The sequence below is a fragment of the Lissotriton helveticus genome, chromosome 11 (genome assembly GCF_964261635.1).
Source record: "Lissotriton helveticus chromosome 11, aLisHel1.1, whole genome shotgun sequence".
Taxonomy (NCBI): Eukaryota; Metazoa; Chordata; class Amphibia; order Caudata; family Salamandridae; genus Lissotriton; species Lissotriton helveticus.
Window position 1 is genome coordinate 1,144,005,596 of NC_136072.1, and position 23,715 is coordinate 1,144,029,310.

Genomic DNA, 23,715 nt, shown 5'->3' on the forward strand with positions numbered 1-23,715 from the left:
TACTTACCATCAAACAAGTGTAAATTCTAAAATTCCATATTTTTAATGAATCTTTTCAGTGCAAGTTTGGGTAAAGGGAACAGGGTGTATTTTCTTTCTCTGGAAGGCCCCTTTAAGGGTAAAATATGTAAATAAATTTAGGCCACGTCACCCCTGCCATGGATACACCAGAAATGATCGCCCATTCCTAGAAGTTTGAGCTCGTAGGTGGAGGAGTGGAAAACAGGGATAATAAGAGCTTAAGACACAATTGGAAAGGTTACCAATGGAAGCAAAAATACTCGTTCACCAGCAGGGATCACCTACTCTCAGTTCAGGCTGTGGATTACAATGTGCCCCCCCCCCTTCACTCAACCAATACAAAGCCATCCAGTTTGGCTGAAACCATCACCAGTCTTCTAAAGTTCAACCATGCCAAGATGCCTTGAAAAAGTAGATGATGTAATTCATAAAAACATTGTAAAGCCATGCATTCCCAGACTCCAAACAATAACATCTAGATGTATAAGTGACACCCTTCCCCCATTCCAATTTTTGTGCATGCTCAGAGGAGTTCCTGGTCTTTCACAGTGTCTTCTCAAAAAAACAACTGGTTGTCAAGAATTTTAGTATATCAAATGTTTTTTTTTTTTTAAACCGGTCCTAAAACCTGAGTCTGTTGCTAAAGTGTAAATTGATTTTCATATTTTTATTTCTTGTAGGTAACGGATCCATACCGGTCATCTGTTAGAGTAAGTTGACAATTTCCAAATCTGTTTCATCTTGGTAGTGCCTCAGTTATCCAGACCTCTCCCTGTCCCCACACCTCTTGCCCTAAAGAGTTTTTAAAACCTATATAATAGACCAGTATATCAAATCTGTAAAAGTGTTTCGGAAGAGTCGATGAAGGCCTGAAATATACTAGTTATTTCACGACTATGGTGTTAAATGTCTTGCACGCGCTTGTGACGAACACTCATGACCCTGTTTGCTGTGGCTTTCTTTGTGTTGCAGAAACCGGGGAAGTGGTGTGCGGTGCACGTGCAGATAGCCTGGCAGATTTACCACCACCAGCAGAAAATGAAGGTAACCGTGGGGGGGCCAGCCGTTGTGGTGACGGGTTGTAGTGGTAAGGTCCCTACTCTCCGTCCCTTTGATGCCTGCTACCTGAAAGTTAAGTTGAGCTCCACAGTAGTGGCATCAGAAACTTCGACAAGAAGGCGGGAGTCATATAGTGGGATGGCCATGGTGTAGTGTGGACGGGGCATATAGTTATTTTGCACAGAGCGGGCATGTATGGTTTGCCCATGGTATAGGGCACAACAGCATTAAGTGAGATGTCCTTGGCTCAAGGCATAAGTGACATGACCTCTGTTTGGGGCAGGGTGGCCATAGTGTCTGCCCATTGTTTAGGGCAGGGAGGGTGGTCCTATAGTGTTCTCTGCGTTGTTTAGGGTGGGGGTAGGGGTGTTATACAGTGGTCTGCCCATGGTTTGGACAGGGTGGGCATATAGTTGTCTCCTACGGTTTAGGGCATTGAGTTTTATATAGTTTCCTGCCCAGAGGTTTAGGGCAAGGCCAGTTTATCATTTTTGGGTCATATGTCATACTGTCCATTGCACACATGCTGATTAAAAAACAAATTACCTTTTTGAGGTGCTTAGAGTACCCTGGAAGTATGGATCTTTAAAAGGACCCTGATTTCCGACTGGCAGCCTGGCACTGTGCCCTGCTCCAGGCTGGTAATAGTCCACACACTGCTTGCCACAGTGCTGGAAGCTCCTTCCGGTATATGTTACTTGGATAAAGGTGGAGTGGGTGGGTGCAGTCCACCACCCACCCCTTCCCTGTCCAGACCACTTGTCACGTGCCCTTGATGGTCAGTTCACCCAGGAAAACCTTCTGCAACTGTGATACCTGTATCTTCTTTTTTAGATGAAAGCCAAGATGTGAATTTATATTTTTTTCTCCCCTTGAAGCAAATGCAGATGGACCCCCATAAACTGGACATCTGTGGCAAACTGGACCTGTTCAGCCGGCCGCCCGCCCCCGGAGTCTTCCCGGGGTTTACCTACACACACGAGCTGGCCCGGCCCATGTTCTCCAGCACTGGTAAGAGAAGCCTGCATGTCTGTGTGTGTGTGTTAGAGGGTGTATTCCCTCTGGTAGTTTTCTTTCAGTGTTGAACCCATTTCCCAAACCTCCTTCTCAACATGCCAATGAAGCAATACGAGGCGGAATGCCACAGGGCACACGTGTCATCAGCAGCATCGGGGTACGTGCAGGGACAGTGAAGAATGCCCTTTCTCAGCAGCCATGGGGCATGCACCAGTACACAGACATGCCACAGATCACACTGGCAGTCAGCAGTCAAGCGATGTTTCACCTACAGGACCCTAAGACACCATTCGTGACACAGCTACCCGAGTCTATTTCTGTAAATGATTCCAGCTTTCTACCTTGTTTCCTGTTGTAACAAGCATTTGCAATGCAATCGGTCTCGCCTTTGGGTGCTGAAACATCTACTGTTCTTTAACATGGAGGGAAACTTAGCACTAAACTGCGTGTTACGTCAGGTATGAGAGCTCATGGAGAGAAATATTGCCTTTCAGCAGGAAATGGTGTAGTCCAAAGCTCTGTTTTTAATATAAAATTAGGGCCTTTGGTGGTCATATCACTGAAAATACAAGATTTTGAAACAAATATTATTGTCTACGGGTGCTCGTGGAAGACAATTTCTATGGACTGGAAATTAGAGAGGGCTAATATGATTCTGTTATTTTACTTACCTCTGCTGGTCGTTTTCTATCAAGAACGTTAAATAGAGACAGTTGCCAGAATTTTTTTTTTAAAAAGTCCGTCCCTCAGCAGAAAGCAATTCTGGTATTTTACTGACCGCTACTGGTTGTTTTCTATCAAGACAGTTAAATAGAGGCAATTGAACAGAAAAAAAGTCCTTAAGCGGAAGCAGACCAGGGCTCCAGAGCCCACAAAGTACATACACATATAAGTATATACTAAAGTATATACAAGAGGTCTCAAATGCTCGACTTAAAAAATGTAAGCAGGAAGGAACTCCAACCCACACACCCAATACGCAACACACACAAGCCTAGCTCGCACACCCTCTATTAGCACCTTACCTTTTCACCTTTTTTTTCCACAAATGCGCGCATCTTGGTAAAGAGACTTTTGCAATAGTTTGGCAAAGGATTGAATTATTAAGTTATTAGTCACCGGAGTTTGCGGTGTATCTGGCAGGTAGTGTTGGCGCCTCGCTCCATATCTTCAGGACATCCTGTCTCCAGCCCTGAGGTTTTCTGTTACTAATCATTGTTGCCGCGTGCGTTAGTCCGATTGGATCAAAAGAAGCAAAGACTACAACTCCCAGAAGGCTTTAGTGTGTGACTGGCACACCCAAGACTGGAGCGGGAGTGTTCTGCCATCTTGCAGCTGGGTGGCCCCATTAGATGAGGATGTTTAGAGGGTGGTGGCAGGCTGAAGGGTCAGCGGAGGTCAGGTGGACGGTCTGTTTATCACTCGGCAGCAACACGTGTCAGCAGGGGGTCGTGACGCAAAGATGGGCCACTGGCTCCTGAAGATGGCGTCTTGGAGGAAGGCGCTGTGCCTCCTTGGCATTAAGGTGGTAAAAGCCAGAAGAAGGGATACAGCTGGCCAGGGGGGTTGGAGGACATTAAGGGCCCCACAGGGGATTCCCCTGGGAGGCAGCAGGTGGCAGTGTCGAGTCCCACCACAGCATGCGATAGGCCGGTCCCCTTGGAGGGGATGGGGGGGGGGCGCCTAGAAGAGTGATGTACTTGTGGCCTCAACTACGCACACAGTAGTGATAGTATATCTATTATCGACAGTGATTCTTATTAAGGAAATCTCGAGAAAATAAATTGCATTTCATATCTAGCAGAATACAGGTATCAATTAAAGATTAGCACAGTACATCATTTATAATATACAGTTACAGCCAATCAAAAAGCAGCTCTCACCTGCATCAATTATATATTTTCCCAAACCTAACAACACATTTGGAGCAATCATTCAGCCTTATTTAAAATGTTGGAAAGCTAGAATGCATTTGTCGTAAAATTAGCAGCATTTTACTAGCAAATGCTCCATGTTAAAAATAATATTCATTCATACATGTGCTGTGTGTCGAGGATCAGAGCACAAGTCAGGAGAGAGCTGGAGTGTCTTCATGCTTGAAGGGTTGGGGGGTAGTTTGGTGAGTGTGCCATGGTCAATAATATCTGCTAATAATTGAAACCGGAAGCATCACTTCACTCCCTTCTCCTCCTAAGATAACATAACATTGTCGCTTGGCCAAGTAGGACAGATGAGTGACGTTTTATGTGACCTCGAATTAAAATGTCCCGGAGGAAACCTGTTCTGGAAACCCTTCCTCAGCAGACATTTTCCCTTGAATTTTTCCATATGAACAGCTTTCCTCGGATGTCGATTCCATCTCTCGCTCATGTTGGAAAAATCCTCCGCAGTTTTTTCCAAGCTCACTTGGACCCCTTGCCTCATCCAGGGAGTGGCGTGTCTCACACCCCCTTATTACTCCAACTAGCCTGCTCTCTATTTACCAACTTATTTTATAGGCCCACACCACTCTCAGCCCCTCATCTCTTCCACCCACTTCACAACGGGAGTTTTTTTCTGTGCTCCTTTCTCTTCCCATCTCTACCCTTACTTGTACTGTAATACCTCTAACTATACCTGTACAGAAGCACCTTTACCCAAATACCTCTATGCACACCTGTGCAGTAGTATCTCTACCTTTGCCTATGCTTGGGCCATATACTTGGGCCACTGGAGTTATGCAGCAGAGGAACACATTTTGCTGCATGTTTGGCTCAGTAATGCAGCAAGAAAAGGCAGCAAATGTTGCATAGTGCAGCACATTTTGTTAGCTTTCATTTTGTCATTTTTACACTTGGTAAGACTGCCTGGGAAATGATTTCATCTTATTAGCTCCAATTTAACACCCAAATACAGCAATAAGCAGCTGAAAGATGACCAGTTGACCTTTGCGCCGAGCCTACCAGTGCACAGGAGCACGTGTTGCCATGTTTTTAGTAACTTTTGAACTGTTTGAGCTAGAAGCAAATTTGTAATGTAATGTAATGTAAATGTAATGTAAAATTTTATTTATATCGCGCGGCAATCGCTCCAAAGGAGCATCTAGGCGCTACCTCCGGAAAAAATACCAGATGCCAGAGTGACTCAGAGTAGACCTAAAACAAAGGCAAGCATCAAACTAGAGTTCTGGCCATGCTATCTTGCAGTTTAAATATCCAAGTTTTTAATTCTTTGCGGAACTCTGTTTCTTTATCCAGAGTTCTCAGGGCAGGAGGCAGAGTATTCCAAGCCTTTGCACCCAGTACTGCCAGGGACTTTCCTCCACGGGTTTTTAAACGAAACCTAGGAACCACCAAAGTGTTGGAATTTGATGATCGTAGGCTTCTGGTTGGGCAGTATCTCTTGAATTTTTTCTGTAGATACAGTGGTCCTATTTTGTGCATTGCTCGAAATGTTATAATCAAAACCTTGAACAGGATCCTTTTTACAATGGGAAGCCAATGAAGAGCTTTTAATGCCCCTGAGGCTGACGATCTTTTTGGCCATTTTAGCACCAATCTGGCAGCAGCGCTTTGCACTAGCTGCAGCCTGTAAGTTACTTCTTTATTTGTGCCAGCATACAAACTGTTGCAATAATCTAAGCGCGACGTTACCAGCGCTACTGCAACAGTTTTCCTCGCCTCCAATGGGAGTATATCAAAGAATTTCCTCAGGCTTTTGATTAAGCCAAAGCACATTCCTGCCACTTTTATTGCCTGCTGCTTGAAGGCAAGGTTGGAATCAAACATGACCCCCAGGTTCCGAGCAGCCATGGTTGTATGAGGCGGTATTTCTGCCCTTTCTGGCCACCATTGCCTGGGAATAAAGTAATTATTTGGGCATAGCGGAATGATCTCTGTTTTTCCTGTATTACATTTTAGATGATTCTTCCGCATCCAATCGAAGGTGGCAGTTAAACATTCCTTGAATGTTTCTACCCATGACTGGTTATCCCTATCCGTGACCAATATTAACTGAGTATCATCGGCATATGCTACTACATCTATGCCAAAAGATGATATTAGTTTAATCAGGGGCGCAGTATAGACATTGAATAATGTCGGGCTAAGGCTGGACCCCTGGGGTACTCCCATCGTCTGATGTTTTTCCGTGGAGGTAAATTCCCCCAGGGTTACCACCTGTCTCCTGTCCCTTAGGTAGTTTTCCAACCACTCTAGTACCGTCCCCTTCACGCCAGATGTTTTTAGCCGATCTAGTAGGATGGCATGGCAGACCGTGTCGAAGGCCGCCGACAGGTCTAATAAAATCAGGACGGCCTTCTTTCCTTGGTCTAGGGCAGTACGAATGGTGTCTGTCGTGTACAGTAGAGCCGATTCTGTTGAATGCTGGGCTCTAAACCCCGCCTGATTAGGATGCCATATCTCGTTGACTTCTAGGAACCTGGTCAGCTGTTTAACCAGTGATTCAGCGATCTTACATAATGCTGGGAGAAGTGAGATAGGTCGCAGATTGGAAAGAGTCGCGGGGTCAGGAAGGGGTTTTTTTTGTAAGGGTTTCACTGCCGCTAGTTTCCATTCCAGTGGCACATTGGCCGTGGAAAGTGAATGATTTACGATTTCGTTAATCATAGGGTTTACTTCGTCTACCATGAGATGCAGGAGTCTTATGGGACAAGGGTCAAATGGGGACCCAGATTTTGTGGTTAGGATTGTCTGCCTTGTTTCTTCCAGGCTAATTGGGTGGAAGGTTGCTGACTGATTCATAATTTCATCAGCGCTTCCACCTTCTCTACTGGGTTCCAAAAAGGGAATTTCAAAATCTTTGGTTAGACCCTGTACTTTGTCCTCGAAATAATCAGCAATATTTTCGCAGAGGTCTTTTGAGGGTGGAATTTCCTGTGTTAAAAATGTGGGTTTATTAAAATCATTTACAATGTTAAAAATAATTTTTTGTTTGTTTTTTGCCGCAGCTATAGCAGATTCGTAGAATTTCCTTTTTGTTGATTTAATTCGCGCATGGTAGGTGCTTATAGCCTTTTTATATTTACCCCGCTCTTCCATGCTATAGTTTTTTCTCCATCTGCGTTCTGCTCTACGGAGCTCCCTCTGTGCTCTTTTTAATTCTTGATTGTACCATGGGGCTGATTTTTTCTTAGTATTCTGTTTTCGAGTCCTGTTTGGCCGACCTGTCATATTTTTTAGTTCAACCATCCATTCTCTGAAAGTGCTGGGGTCTGAGAACTCTGAACCTGACACGGTAGGCTTACAGTCTCTAGCCATCTCAATCAGATTTGGATGAGCCATTAAGGCCCTCCATTCTTGTAGGTCAGCCTGGTCGTACTTAACCTTATTATTATGTTCTTTAGGGCTCTGAATAGGGAACATGAATGGTACTAGAGCATGGTCTGTCCATGTTTGAGGTATTGGGCAGTTTGTCTTAAGCGATAGCAGATTGGTAGCTATGTAGTCAAGGGCATGACCTGCGTCATGGGTAGCTTGAACTGTCCCAATCTGTAATCCGAGGACTTCCATTAATTCTTTAAAAGAGACAGCTGCGGTGTCGGTGGTAGACTCCAAGTGTATATTAACATCTCCCAGTAATGTAAAATTGGAGTATCTGAGCACCAGAGGACTCAGTGCCTCTCCTATATTATCCAGGAAGTCTTTACATGTACCTGGTGGGCGGTAAATGAGGGCCCCCGCAAATGTCATGGTCTCGCTGATTTTGATGCAAAAACCCATCACCTCCGCCTCCTTTAATTCAGGGAGTTCAATCACCGAACATATATATGCCTCCTTGTGAATTATAGCTATTCCTCCTCCTCGTTTGTCTCCTCCTCTATCTCTCCTTTGCATACTAAAACCTGGTGGCAAGGAATCTACCATATCTGGGACACAGCACGGATTTAGCCAGGTCTCCGTAATAAATAAACAGTCCAAATTGTCCTCAGCCAATAAATCGAAGACATGCTGGGCGTGTCTAGGTAGAGACCTAGCATTAAGAAGACCTCCTTTAAAAGTATCATTTAGTACAGGTCTGGGAATAGTCTGTGACCAGAGAAAAGTATGGCCACAGTATAGGCAGGACTCTGGGCCAGTCCCTAAGGCGGGGTCTAACCTGTGACAATCATTGTAAGCTGGCCGTAGGGCGAGTAGTGCCTCTCTGCTATAGTTTTCTATCCTGTCCTCACCTACTGCGGTCCAGCCCGACGGCCCGTCCGAGGCGCGGATGGGTGCAGACGGGCTGGACTCAGGCGTGACTCCGGTGTAGGTCCGGTGCGTCCGTGCACGCGTCCGCTGTGCGGAGACATGGTTGACCGTTTAAATAGAGCGACTAGAGCGCTCCACCAATTTCAACCCTACTCAAGATGGCCGCCAAACTGCTACCATCCGGAACCCGGTGATCTTAGCCCTGCAATCGGCCAAGCACCACCTGGGGAGCGGGGAAGAGTATTAAAGTGCTACTGTGCAATGTTTTTTAATTTAGCCCCTGATTCTGTGCAAATTCTAGCTAGGGGGGGGGGGGTCGGACACAAGGGATACCAAAACGATCAGAATGCAATTTTAAAAACTCTAAAATGAATGACTGCTCGTAATGCAGCCTCTGGAGTCTGTGGGAGGTAATCTCCCGTTTGCCCTGTGAGCCCTCCTTAAATAGAGCGACTAGAGCGCTCCACCAATGTCAACCCTACTCAAGTTTGTTTAGTTAAAATGTAAAGATTATACAGCAGATGATGGATTATGCAGCAAAAGCGGCAAATTCCATAGGTATGTGAAAACACACAGGAGAATCACATAATTCCAGTGGCCCCGCCTATACCGGCTTCCATCCATCCTCTCTCCTCTCACGATGTTTACTTTCTCTCTCTCTCCCTTTCTCTCCTTCTCTGCTATCTATATCTCTCTCTCTCTGATCCCTCCCTTTCTCTCCCTCTATCTTGGAGACCCCCGTGTCTGTCACAACTAACTTAGGGGAGCTGGGGAGAGTGTCAGAGGCACCAGAAACTGCCCTGCGCTTTCAAAACCAGCCTCAAAGGGCTCCAGCCCACCGGGGAAATGCCCGGTGGAATTAAAGGCCTGTCTGGCCCAGAATACAAATTACTCTTTCTTTTACTAAATGTCCCCTGCTTCCTCCACTCACCAGTAATACTGCCGCTTTCCCTGTCTTCATGTGCTGTTTCCTTGGCCATTCTTCCCTTTTCCAGTTAGTTTTGTTGTCTAATTTCATAAGATGTTTTGTGGCTGCACCGAAGTACCTGCATATCAGCCTGATGTTCTCGTATTCACCATTTTGTGTTTTTTTCTGAACTGAGGTAGAGTCATCCGAGGCTGACCTGGTCTGTATGTTTCACGTGAGATCTGATGCCATTTGTTGTCTGGAGGTGCATGTTGCAGCATCTCTACGTGATTGTCACCATATTTGTGCCTGTGATTCAACACTCAGTGCTGCATCTCCAGAAAAGGAGCGGGGAGACAGTGATTTGCAGAGATCACACTGTGCTGTCAAGCGGGGAGGTTGCGCCACACTTGGGACTCTTGGTTCCACACTCCATAAGTCAGCCACCAGCCCCTGAGCAGACGGATATTAAAGAAGGCAAATGAATTGCATCCTTCCTATCTGGCGGAGATTGGTGGCCACGCGCCGTCTGTGCTGATTAATCACCCTGGCTACCCAAGTGCACCGGGGAGCAGGATACTATCTGGGGGCTGCTGCAGAGCAAACCGCTGCTGAGAGATGGATACACCTGCAGCCTTCCATATCACCCGCATCCCTCTCACCTTATCGAACAAGTGCACCGCCGGCGCGCGTCGGCGCCTGCGACGAGCATCCTTGTTAGTCCCAGAGATGGCCCTTATCGCACACCTGCTGTCGGCGAGACAGATGCCGGCTTGGCTGGCAGTGGCCATACTTAATAACTACCTGACAGGCTCGCGAGAGGTGGCTGGCCGTCTTATTATATATTTTCGGCTTTATCAGCTGCCTGGTGCTTGGAGGAGTTTGTAAGCTGTCGAGACCAGCGGCATCTCCATCCATTACGCACCCCCTGGATTCTGGATAGATTGAGGGTTTGTGTACTTCAGTCCATTGCATGGTGGCAAGGGCTATATCATATTTAGAAAAAGTCACAGTTGGCACTCTGAGTGCCAGAACAGATTTTACAATACTCATTCTTGTGAATTCACATCTGTGCCCAGAATAATCAATTGAAAGAAAAAAAAAATAATATTGTGTTTATGTAGTGCTTATTGCCTCCAGCCTTGTGCTTCGAAGCACTGTAAGTAGCTAATTTTCTTGTAAATCCAACACAGTGTGCCTGTTCTATTGACCTCTCTTGTGTGATCAGATTACCACCGTGAACCCCCTCACTCTTAAATAGAGCTCCCAGTTTTATGATATTTATTTTTTGGACATTTCCGTCTGTATTTATCCATATTTATTTTTTATCAAGTTTATCTGTATTTAATCATATTTATAATGGGTTTTGTGTAAAAAATAAAGCTGAAACTGGTATATTTCCGCATTTATTTAACCAATAAATATGCAGTCACTCTTGAATGCCTGCCAGGTTTCAGTCATATGAACACCCGCAGAAGATAAATCCATGCACTTATATGAAAATATGCACATTTCAGTATCAGACTTGTGCATATCTACTGCTGTTTTAGCCTCTTTACTAAAACTCCTTTTTGTTAACTCCCCTTACCTATCAATCCGCACAGTTATTGGCCTGGCAGTCGTGGCAAGGTGTATTTAGAATCACTCAAAAAACTCCCAATTTCCGTTTTTATCCACATTTAAAAATAAATACAGACAAGAAAATAAATGGTTTTCTGTCTGAATTTATCTGTAAAAAACAGTAAATACAGAAAACAGGGAGCCTTACTCTTAAACAAGCATCTTTATTCTTAAACAAGCCCCCTCTTTCCGCCTCCTGAATTGTCATTGTTCCAGGCACATTCCTGGAGATGGCTGACCTCACAGATTCTTGGGGCAGTTCTGCAGTAGAGTTGGTCAAGCAGTATATAAGCTCCTCACCCAGTTTTATCAAACATGTTTCCTGTTGCATCCTTTCCTCTACCACAAGCAGAAGTGAGTTTGGTTCTTTCTGAGGAATCAAATCCCACTACGATTGTTAGTTCTACTTTGGAGTTTGACTGCACACTCAAGTGGTTCTTCAATTCAGCAGCAAAATGAGGGGAGGACCTTGGATGTGAATTTATACTAGTAATAGCTTGTTTTATGATGAATGGTGAATATCACACCTCTGCCATTTTCAGTGACTGTAAATATCAGACGTTACTGTTACCCACTTTTATTGCACTCCGATTACCTCCGATGGACGGTTGAGTCGGCCTTGCCAGGTTTCGTGCTCACGGCCCGTGTACGTCTCAGCAGCGAGCTTCTAACTATCAAACAATGGTCTGAGCTCCTGAAGTTAGAAGAGACCTGGTCTTTAACCCGTTTGCTGCTCTCAACGTTCCGCGCCAGTGCGGAACGTTCTATAAAGCGGGCGGGGCCACATCGGCCAAAGGACGTGCACATCACTACCGAGGTAGTGCTCACGAAGGCCGTTGGCCGACAGCAGCAGCAAACGGGTTAAGATGCAGTTCTCTGGGGCAAAGTCAGGAAACCGGCTCATTTGGTGGAGAGCTGGCTTCGGAGAACTATTGCACCTGCATGTCACAGGGGGTTTGCACCCCTGCTCTTCTGCTGCGGAGTTCTCTTCCACTGCCTGTTTAAGGACCAGACATTCGTATCCTCTTAACGTACAGCACCACATCACTGGATCCTATTTCACATTACCACTCAGGCCTCGAAAAATCATTTAAATGTTACTCGACCTGCAGGTCTAGTGACTTAAATGATCTACTCAACCTAATTGTCATGCCCTTGACCCATAAATTGTTTTCAAATGATGTGATCCTGGGCAAATATTTAAATTCACTGAGCCGTCATTTGTTTCATTAGCACATATGAGTGCACCTTCAAATATGCTGGTCTGCTGTACACAAAACTCTTTTGTTTGATTTAATAGACTGAACATTTGCTCCATATAGAATAGAAATCTTGCCTCATGTAGGATACTCATAACTCCCTGACTTGCCTCTTTGTTCATTAACAGCATTGTTATCAGGGTGGGGTCAGTCGAGTTTCTTAAATCACATTTACGACCTATCACTTTTAATACATGTATACCTAAAGCATGAAGTGGTAGTACACTGTCATTTGCAATCAGCAGATTTTACAATGAAATGGCCCCAAAACTTCCCCCTAGATGCGGTAGACTGAAAAACTATATAGCGTAAACACAATGTTTGGAAATAGAGTAAATATTTGTCATTCGCACATAATGAAGTAAAGGGTTCTGATTTGTTTTGATCCTTTTTAAATCTTTGCATCACACTTCTCAATTACAAAAAAAATTAGCTTTTGTGCTTCCTGATATATTTTGAAATATTTGTACAATTCATTTACAAGCTATTTTAATGTTGTTAGTAAAAAAAACGAAATCTTACATCCTTTGCCTCACAATGACAGCTCCCTTGACAAAAACTTCTAACTGTAATAAAGAAAGAAAAATAAACGAATGTTCCAAGCAGCAATAAGTAAAAAGACAAACTAACATTTGACCTCAGTCCTTGAATAGACAGCAAATGTGTCAAGATAAAAGCAAGATTTTAAGGCATCTTTAATGCTTATTCACTTTCTGAATGAACAGAGCACCTGTTCCTTTCCAGGTTATATTCACTTGCCAGAAGGGACCAGTAGGTGCAAAAAATTGCTCGAGCTGATAAAATCTGAATTGGGCAGTAGATTTTTCCAGGCCTGCCATTGTTCACGTAACACAAGTGCTGAGCCACAGAAACTTTTCCTTAGAATCCATGTTAATTGACTGAATGCCATCTTTGGTGTGAAGGGGTGGCCTTGTGGTGCAGGTCAAGCCTTGTAGTGAAGGTCAAGTGATTAGCCGAGTGGTAGCACCCTGATTCCTTCTGCTTTGCTGTGTTCTGTTCTCTGAGCTGCAGTTCTTCCTCAAAGACACAGGGGGGCAGTGTGGGGTTCACCGTCACAAGTTATGGCCACACTAACTCTTCTTTCCTGTCTTTTCCAGGGTCTTCTCATCCCACGGCATCCCCCTACGGACCCTCGTCACACCACAGTGGCTTCCTTCCCACCGGCCACCTGGCAGGTAGGCGTAAGTACCGTGCCTTCCCTCCTACTGCGCCCTTTGGTTTCACCTGTTGACCAGTTGATGTGCTCCAGAGTGCCAGTCTGACGCAGTGTCTACCTAGTTGTGAAAGATGTTGCCAGCTGCTGCACCACTGCTCTACGTTTGCATCTTTACCCACCTCGTGTGTGTCGAGGCCACTCTGAGAAATAGCCGTCAATTCGGAATGCGGGAGTATTAAGTCGTTGGATGCAGATATGTCGATAGCAGATTAAAACTGCCCATTTATTCTACCCACCCCAGCCTGATTAAGCCACAAGAGCTCTCTTAGTCTATAGAGGGAACTCCAGACCCACCTCTTTGTATGTTAACTTCCTCTTGTACCCCTCCTGCATCGCGCCGGGACACTCATGAGTATCCGTGCGCTCTACAAGTGGACATAACATAACATAACTGTCTGCAGTGTCTTCAGTTACATGTTCGACTTTGCCAACATAGCTGGGTTGGTTGCCTAAAAAGGCGGTGATGTAGTAGTGCGAAACCTTTCTTTTGCAGATTCCAGGGTCTGCAGACTCCATTGGCCCTTCATGTCACATACAAGGAAGATAGACAGGTCTTGTTTGTGATGCCACAGAAATGCCTGTGCATAGAGCCTGGGATGCTAAAATGTGGTGTGGATATCAAGTCCCCTTGTATTCACAACCCAGGGTAGCTCTCTGTGAAGGGCAGGCTGTGTGCTGGCCCTGCAACTGGCAGACCAATGCATAAGTTTTTCCCCTGGACTTGTTAAAATCCAAACTTTCGCTATGTGGATGTTTAATTATCATCCTAAGAACAACAGCTATAACTCAGATGTGAAAAAATAACTAATTATGCTCCAACTACAATATTTAGAATCTCATAAATATTTAATGAAATGTGTTAATATAGTTTGTCATGCATTGGATCAGATACAACATCAGAAATATTTGGTCCAAAAATCACATCGGAAACAACTGTATCGAATCAAAGTGCTAAAGTTAATTGGTCACACAATAATACAATAACAAGAATTCTTGTGTTGGTTTGGCTGAACCCTATCCCCTGTGCCTTTATAAAAAGGGTTACTCTCTAAATTGTTAATGCTTGCAACTGGCAGGCCTTTGTACATCTGTATTATTCTTAGCCCCCCATCTCAATGTCTGCCCTATTAGCCCAAAATGTACCCCAAATCAGCGTTCAGGTTTTGGGGTTCCCAGCAAGTTCTGGTTGGTCTGACATCGAGCTCAGAGAGCCCAAAAGGTTGTTGCTGACTGGTTGTAGATTCATCGTTGTAGCTGGACATAGGGCAGAGCATTCTTTTAATGGATGTTCCTTATGATGTCTGCGGCTCAGTTCCACCCCATGATCCATTGGTTGAAATATTTATTAGAAATTCAGTGTTTCCTTGAAAAGTGTTGACTTTGAAAGGGAATATATGTCAAGCTCCCAGGCTTTCAGAGGGACTTGCCTGCCCAGTAATTGCACTGACCATTGAATCTTTCTTAAAACAATATTTGCAAAATTGTGTATGATCCCTATTCAGTGCATTTAAAAATTTAAAAAAGACACATTTTGGCTGGATAAACACAACTCGGTGCATCCTGAATGTACAGTTGTGGGTAGTAGTTATTTGCCACAGAAGTGTGGAAAAATGCAATGTGTAGTGTCAAAGGTAATCGTAAACTGTTCTTCAGTTAAAAATAGCAGGAATGAAGCTGGAAATTGGGGCTATTTAAGGTTTCTTCTGATATTCCCAATTCAATGGGAAATGCAACCATCATAGAGGGGGTAAAATGGATGACAGAGGAAATCTGTCTGACGGCTGTTTGTACCTATGACTTGTAATTAAAAGTTGTGGTAAAAAGTAGAGTATTAAAGGTAGCTGAACAAAAAAAATAGTTTGCGTTTACTAGAACCATATACACAATGGAAAAAATCTGAAATATTACCAGAAATATAATATTTATTAGCTAGAAATGGGTTCCAAATTTGGATGAAAGTTCCACCATTGTCCTGCAATCTATAAATGAGTTTTTCATATGATGCTATTTTATACATTTCAATAAGCCATTCTTCATGTGTATGACATTGTGGTGTTCTCCAATGCCTTATTATACAAATGTTTCCTACGGTGAGTGCAATAGCTATCAATCATCTTGGATGGTTTGTTAGATTTGGGAGATCAGTAACATCATGTAATAGAACTCATTTTTCCGTGAAACGAATGGACACTTGCATAGCTCTGTGTAGAGAGGCAGTTATGGTAGAACAATATTCCTTCAAAATTGGACATCGGAATAAAATGTGTAGTATATCGCAGTCCTCCTGTGGGCACCTCCAACAGGTAGATTGGTGTAGTAAACCTGCTGTCTTGAGGTTTTGTGGTGACCAGTGCCAGTTATGAAGAATTTTTAAGAGAGTAAATTTCATTCTGGTCTCTCTGATTCCATTATACATGTTCATAATAACATCCTCCCATTCCTCATCGGAATAAGCTACAGTAATTAACCCTTCCATTTGACATGAAGATGTGCTAGTAATGGGTAAGAGTGTAAATTATGCACTATGAGATCATAAAATCCAGACACTGCAACTTAGAATTCCCCCCAAATTGTTAAGTATTGTAACACTGGTGAAACCTCAACTGTCCCAGGATATGGTCCTAGTCTACGAAAAGAGGCTTGTTTTAGATGTAAGTATTTCCCCTCTTGGGAGGTAGGAGTTGAAATTATATCTGAAGCATTTCAAAGTTTTTAACCCGTTTCGTGCGTCGAATGTTCAGCGCCAATGCTGAACGTTCTAAGAAACGGGTGGGGCCGCATCGGCCGTTGGACGTGCGCAGCACTACGGAGGTAGTGCTCGCAACGGCCGATGGCGGCACTAAAAGGGGTTAAGCTCACCTTCTAAAGTGAGTAAGTGATCCAACATTAGAATACCTGCTGTCTCCCATATATCTTAGGAAATAGTCTGTTTACCTATTCTGATATCAGCCTCATGCCGTATGGGGGCCTTCCCATGTAGTCTCGGGTTACTCGAGGAGTTTGTGGGCATGTATCCAAATCTTAAGCATAACACAGAACTGGCTAAATTACAGAATAATTGGAAACAAAAAATGTTCGTATGAACATATAGGATGAATATATAAAAGGAACAATAGATACAACAGACTGTTATGATATCAAAAATATATTTTTAATTTCTAATTCATTTAAAACATGATAAAAAGATGAAATGATAAGTATGACTTGAATCTACATGGAGTATGGAGTTATAAATTTGATGCATCGATATTGAATAACAATTCCATAGTTAAACTGATAAAATCAGAATCAAAATCAAAAAAAGAGACAAAAACAGTTAAGATTCAATTTTTTAGAGATGTTTTTCTAAAGTTGTGTTGGACTTGGGCTGTGTCAACGCGTTTCGACAATCACTTGTCTTCATCAGGACTTTCTACAATATGCAGCCACTTTTTTTCTTCTAGATAAAATAAAACAGTATTTAGATAAATATTTGGCCACAATTTCTAGGTTACAGTGAACAATTCTTCTTATTAATAACCAAGAATGACCACTCCATTACAACAATACATAACAGTCCATTTACAATTATAAAATCAAAAATTCATTTCCTTAGCCAGACATGTGTTTATACATATATATGATAATGTAGAATCGTAGAAACCAACTGAGCGTATTTATTTAGTAACTGGTACCTATATTCCTTTATATCCCCCTATGTCAAAGTACTGGAATGACTAGATGGAATAGCCTATTGCTTCTAGATTCTAGAAGGGAAAAGGGGAAGTTTCAGGTATTTGGCGAGGTAAGGGTATCGTTATTTACATAAGTTTATCTAAACATTAGGAGTTTGTACTTCATAGTCAAGATCAAAGAGCGTTATAAAACTTGTCTTCCTAGCCTATTCAAGATTAATTAATTAATTAAACAATTCATAGTACATATTCACCATCAATTTGGTTGCAGATATTCAGGAGAAATGGAGTAGGGAGTAAGGCACCTTCTCTTCGTTGGATGAAAACGGTATGTGATATCTGTTTAATGAAGATGTGCATCATATTAGGATTTGGATGGTTTCTGATACATATTTAAGTTTTCTTAAGCTAAACCGTTTCTCAGACTTAGCCCTTATTTTCTTTGACAGATATATCTTTATTGTTAGTTTTACCTGGTATAGCAGTATTCACTGCAAACTTCTTACTCCCTCCTCTGTGCAGTTTTGAAGTTTAGTAAGTTTTCAGCGTAAAAAAATGCCGCGACTCAGGTTCTGTAGCCGTAGGCAAATCCGTTACTCATAAATTAGTTCCTGTATCAATACAATAAGCACGGACTTAATCTATTTATTTCATTATTCATGTTATTTAATAGTCTCTAACCCTGTTTACTTCTAACATTCCCTAATCTTTCATAGATTACCTTTAAATGACCGCCTTAGGTGATGTAAATACCACAGAACGAATAAGCGCCTCTGTGTCTGTCGGGAGCTGCGGTGCGTAGGGGCGTGGTGCAACTCCGTCCTACTCCGCGTCTCACTCGAAGATTCGGTCGTAGTTTAGAAATATTAATTATTTCACTTATCTGGAGTAGAGAAAAGGCAAGGGAAGAAGTTATTTATTATTTATCCCGTTATGGTTAGTCAGCGATCGATCCACGTGCTTCTAAAACTTTCAACCTATTTCCTTTGCGTTTTTGTTTTACCTTGCTAATCCAGTCCGGACTGACAAGCGGAGTCAGAAAGACAGTATACCGTTCTCTCAATTCTTGAGAGTCAGACGGAACTGCACAAATATCAAAGATTTTGACATCCAAGCAGCAAAAATGAAAGAGAAATTCATACAAAGAGGCTATCCGCATCGCTTAGTAAGGACAGCCTATAAAAGAGCTCGCTTTTATGACCGAGACACTCTGTTGAACTCCCAGAAACAAAAAAGTGACCCCAAATTAGTGTGCGTAACAAAACACTCTACGATGGATTCCACAATTAGACATATATTTAATTCCAACTGGCATCTATTAAATTCCTCAGACGACCAATTGACTATCCAGAAACCTATGTATGCACATAGACGCAATCGGAATCTGAAGGACCAGATAGTTCATTCCCGTCATAAACTAGAGACACAGAGCACTACCTTTGTCCAGAAATCAATATATGGAACTAATGCAGTGAGAGGTACCTCACGGTGTGGATCTTGTCACTCATGTGACAGTATTATAACTGGTGACAGCATGCAGTTCAATGGAACAACCATTCAGGCTAAGGAACTCTGGACATGTAATACGAAAAACGTAATATACCTAATCGTATGCCCTTGTAATTTGGGCTATGTCGGTGAAACATCCCGAATGATCAAAACAAGACTTACAGAACATAGGTCTGCAGTGAAGACAAAGCGACTGACAGCCCCGCTTGTCAGTCACTTTGTCGAGTATAAACACAAACCAGAGGATATTAAATGGCGCGTGTTAGAGAGAATAAATTTATCAGATAACCAAGGTGGCATCCAGATTAGAAAGAAACGTGAGGTCTTCTGGATCTTTACCCTTGGGACGTTCAACCGGGGGTTGAACCAAGATTTACCCTGGGAGAACGCTATAATTTAAACTGTTTTCAGGTAGTTTGCCCATAACCTCATTTTAAATGTTTATAACTTAACATTTAACTGTTGGTCAAGGGCTTAGGATATTTACGCCTTGAAGTCTAAGACCCGCCCTCTCCAATCTTGAAACTGAACGGATAATTAGGCAATGTTCTTTTAAATTTTTAAGACCGCCCCCCATCTTGGGATCATATATAAGGGGATAGAAGAAGGACTTCTTATCCCCGTTCACTTAATCGCCTGAAGCCTTGACGGAAGGAGACGTGCCGTATCCCGCTACCTAGTACACGGTAAGAGCCGACTTGACTCTATGTTAGACCTGCTTCCTTGCAATCTAGCGGGATCTATTCTGAACTAGAGGTTGTTGTAGCAAGGCAACACCTCTAGGTTGTTCTAGCGTTTTGTTAACGAGATAATATTTACGCTGGACAATATCCTTTCCTTTGTTATATTATTCCCAGAGTTCTGGACTATTTCCACATCGTAACCGGTATCGAGCCTACGCAACTGACATCGACACGGGTTCAACGTGTAACGATAGGACTCTGAACCGGGGGTAATCATACGGGCGTCTCCGCCTCCGCTTGTCAGTCCGGACTGGATTAGCAAGGTAAAACAAAAACGCAAAGGAAATAGGTTGAAAGTTTTAGAAGCACGTGGATCGATCGCTGACTAACCATAACGGGATAAATAATAAATAACTTCTTCCCTTGCCTTTTCTCTACTCCAGATAAGTGAAATAATTAATATTTCTAAACTACGACCGAATCTTCGAGTGAGACGCGGAGTAGGACGGAGTTGCACCACGCCCCTACGCACCGCAGCTCCCGACAGACACAGAGGCGCTTATTCGTTCTGTGGTATTTACATCACCTAAGGCGGTCATTTAAAGGTAATCTATGAAAGATTAGGGAATGTTAGAAGTAAACAGGGTTAGAGACTATTAAATAACATGAATAATGAAATAAATAGATTAAGTCCGTGCTTATTGTATTGATACAGGAACTAATTTATGAGTAACGGATTTGCCTACGGCTACAGAACCTGAGTCGCGGCATTTTTTTACGCTGAAAACTTACTAAACTTCAAAACTGCACAGAGGAGGGAGTAAGAAGTTTGCAGTGAATACTGCTATACCAGGTAAAACTAACAATAAAGATATATCTGTCAAAGAAAATAAGGGCTAAGTCTGAGAAACGGTTTAGCTTAAGAAAACTTAAATATGTATCAGAAACCATCCAAATCCTAATATGATGCACATCTTCATTAAACAGATATCACATACCGTTTTCATCCAACGAAGAGAAGGTGCCTTACTCCCTACTCCATTTCTCCTGAATATCTGCAACCAAATTGATGGTGAATATGTACTATGAATTGTTTAATTAATTAATTAATCTTGAATAGGCTAGGAAGACAAGTTTTATAACGCTCTTTGATCTTGACTATGAAGTACAAACTCCTAATGTTTAGATAAACTTATGTAAATAACGATACCCTTACCTCGCCAAATACCTGAAACTTCCCCTTTTCCCTTCTAGAATCTAGAAGCAATAGGCTATTCCATCTAGTCATTCCAGTACTTTGACATAGGGGGATATAAAGGAATATAGGTACCAGTTACTAAATAAATACGCTCAGTTGGTTTCTACGATTCTACATTATCATATATATGTATAAACACATGTCTGGCTAAGGAAATGAATTTTTGATTTTATAATTGTAAATGGAATGTTATGTATTGTTGTAATGGAGTGGTCATTCTTGGTTATTAATAAGAAGAATTGTTCACTGTAACCTAGAAATTGTGGCCAAATATTTATCTAAATACTGTTTTATTTTATCTAGAAGAAAAAAAGTGGCTGCATATTGTAGAAAGTCCTGATGAAGACAAGTGATTGTCGAAACGCGTTGACACAGCCCAAGTCCAACACAACTTTAGAAAAACATCTCTAAAAAATTGAATCTTAACTGTTTTTGTCTCTTTTTTTGATTTTGATTCTGATTTTATCAGTTTAACTATGGAATTGTTATTCAATATCGATGCATCAAATTTATAACTCCATACTCCATGTAGATTCAAGTCATACTTATCATTTCATCTTTTTATCATGTTTTAAATGAATTAGAAATTAAAAATATATTTTTGATATCATAACAGTCTGTTGTATCTATTGTTCCTTTTATATATTCATCCTATATGTTCATACGAACATTTTTTGTTTCCAATTATTCTGTAATTTAGCCAGTTCTGTGTTAGCCTTAGTCTGCCTGGGTGTGTTCTTTCAAAATTGTTGTTTCCCTGACCCAGGAGTTGATCCTTAACAGGGGGTCCCTGATATTTACCCAAAAAAATCCAAATCTTAAGCATCAATTGAATAATAGTGTTAGAAGTTTGTAATGCAGGTAATTTATGAGTGTAAAACATTTGCAAACCTGAAGTTGACTGTACAGTTTGTCTTTAAATAAGAACACCATCCTGACTGGGCCAAAGATAAACCAATTGAAATAAATGGAGGGCTGTATAGTAATGCTCAATCCACGGTAAACTTTAAGAACAGATCTTCCATTGGACATTTGACAATATTTGCTTGCATATCCCTACTTAAGTTTTCAATGGCAAACTGTGCCTGCAGGCCCAGTCTCAAAGATGCAGACATAGCAAAATTCACTCCAACCAGGTGGGGTTGGGAGAGGAGGATTCAACAGACGACCAGGTAAAATTAATTTTACCTATGCGTCGTCTGTTGAAACCCCGCCCCACCATTCTTACCTGCACGGGCTGCTCCTGCAACCAGATGTGCGGTCACACATAGTACATTTTCCATTGCTCTTCTCTGAGAAGAAAAGTGCTACTGTGTGGTCTTTTGATCCCACTCTTTCTTTGTAAGTCTTCAGTGTACAAGATGGCGTCGCCTTGCGTGGTTGATCTTACATGGTTCTTCTGTGGCAGACTTGGCATGGCCTTCTTGTGACTACAATGGCTGGGCCTTTCTGTAACTGAGATGGCATCGGTCATGCCCTGGTCGCCAGGACATAGTCCCACTGTGGTCCAGACGACATGGCCCTATCTTTGCCGAGAGGCTCCAGAGAGGCCGAGAGGACATGGCCCTCCTGTGAACATTCAGAGGGAGTAAACCCTAAAATATATGGCAGAGCGCTGAAGCCATTCATGTCCATCCCTCATGAAAGATGTCTTCTTGGCGAGCTCCTGTATTGTTTCACACAGTAGCCATTGACTCTTTTAGGTGGCAGGCATTTCGAAAGCACACTCTGGAGCATGAGCAAGAATATATATGGAAAGCTCTGCACTATGTAGGGGAAGCCCTGCACTATGTAGGGGAAGCTCTGCACTATGTAGGGGAAGCTCTGCACTATGTAGGGGAAGCTCTGCACTATGTAGGGGAAGCTCTGCACTATGATGGGGAAGCTCTGCACTATGATGGGGAAGCTCTGCACTATGATGGGGAAGCTCTGCACTATGTAGGGGAAGCCCTGCACTATGTAGGGGAAGCTCTGCACTATGTAGGGGAAGCCCTGCACTATGTAGGGGAAGCTCTGCACTATGTAGGGGAAGCTCTGCACTATGTAGGGGAAGCTCTGCACTATGATGGGGAAGCTCTGCACTATGATGGGGAAGCTCTGCACTATGATGGGGAAGCTCTGCACTATGTAGGGGAAGCACTGCACTATGTAGGGGAAGCCCTGCACTATGTAGGGGAAGCCCTGCACTATGTAGGGGAAGCCCTGCACTATGTAGGGGAAGCACTGCACTATGTAGGGGAAGCCCTGCACTATGTAGGGGAAGCTCTGCACTATGTAGGGGAAGCCCTGCACTATGTAGGGGAAGCCCTGCACTATGTAGGGGAAGCCCTGCACTATGTAGGGGAAGCACTGCACTATGTAGGGGAAGCCCTGCACTATGTAGGGGAAGCTCTGCACTATGTAGGGGAAGCTCTGCACTATGTAGGGGAAGCTCTGCACTATGTAGGGGAAGCTCTGCACTATGTAGGGGAAGCTCTGCACTATGATGGGGAAGCTCTACATTAAGTTTTCCTGGAGCAGAGAGAAGGCTTGAAGTGCACTTTCTATGGTTGAGTGAACAACGGATGTTCACTCTTCAGGCTATTAAGGGACTCTGTGGGGGGGTCTTTCTAGATCCATGTGCTCACTTTTGGGTAACTCCCTGATGGTTTGTTGTAGGCTGTCTTCACATCGGGTGGGGGTTTTGTGAGTCTTCATTGGGGTTACCGCAGGGCCTGTTGCATGCTTGACTATGATCGGTTTGCGGCTGGCACTGAATCTGTTGACCACTCTTTGGTGGTCCTTTGGGTCTGAATGAAAGTTTTAATGTTTGAGCGGATGTTTGAGTGATTATTGTGACTTTGCAAGCATGTATTGCAGTCACTTGGGGGCTGTATATACGTTATGAGCTGCGTAACTGTATGTTGGGGCTAATTTAGGGTCTGTTAGAAGCCGTATGTCGATCTGATGTCTGTTTTTGAATTTCAGGACTATGTGAGTATTTGTTGTTCTGTAATTGATGATCATGCAAGAGCTACGTGTGGATTCGTTGTTGACGGATGATTAGGATTGCATCGGGGTCTGTTCGTGGCTACATGGCGACCTATGTATCGTTGGCATCTTTTTTAAGGTCTCTGGGGGCATGTGATGGTTTGCTTGTTTCTGCGAGAAGGTCTTGTGTGGTTTATGCATGAGTCTGTTGTGCGTTGTTGAAGACTGGTGGGTGTTATTTGAAGTTCTGTAGGGCCTAAGCCTCCGAGTTTCCTCTATCGCCCTCCCGGTCCCGCAGGGTCCTTGGAGCGAG

At 43.0% G+C, this 23,715-nt stretch overlaps 1 protein-coding gene across 5 annotated transcripts in view; it reads left to right on the top strand.

Annotated features, from left to right (window-relative positions):
- Window positions 1–23,715, top strand: part of FBRSL1 (fibrosin like 1) — a 1,147,774-nt gene that overhangs the window by 1,115,714 nt on the left and 8,345 nt on the right. For 3 of the 5 annotated variants that reach the window (XM_078667898.1, XM_078667900.1, XM_078667902.1), the window contains exons 13-16: window positions 702–731; window positions 994–1,065; window positions 1,959–2,091; window positions 13,190–13,273. In XM_078667898.1, the coding sequence (XP_078524024.1) occupies window positions 702–731; window positions 994–1,065; window positions 1,959–2,091; window positions 13,190–13,273 (319 nt within the window). The remainder of the gene's footprint in view (window positions 1–701; window positions 732–993; window positions 1,066–1,958; window positions 2,092–13,189; window positions 13,274–23,715) is intronic. The other 2 variants (XM_078667899.1, XM_078667901.1) reach the window with 1 other exon arrangement.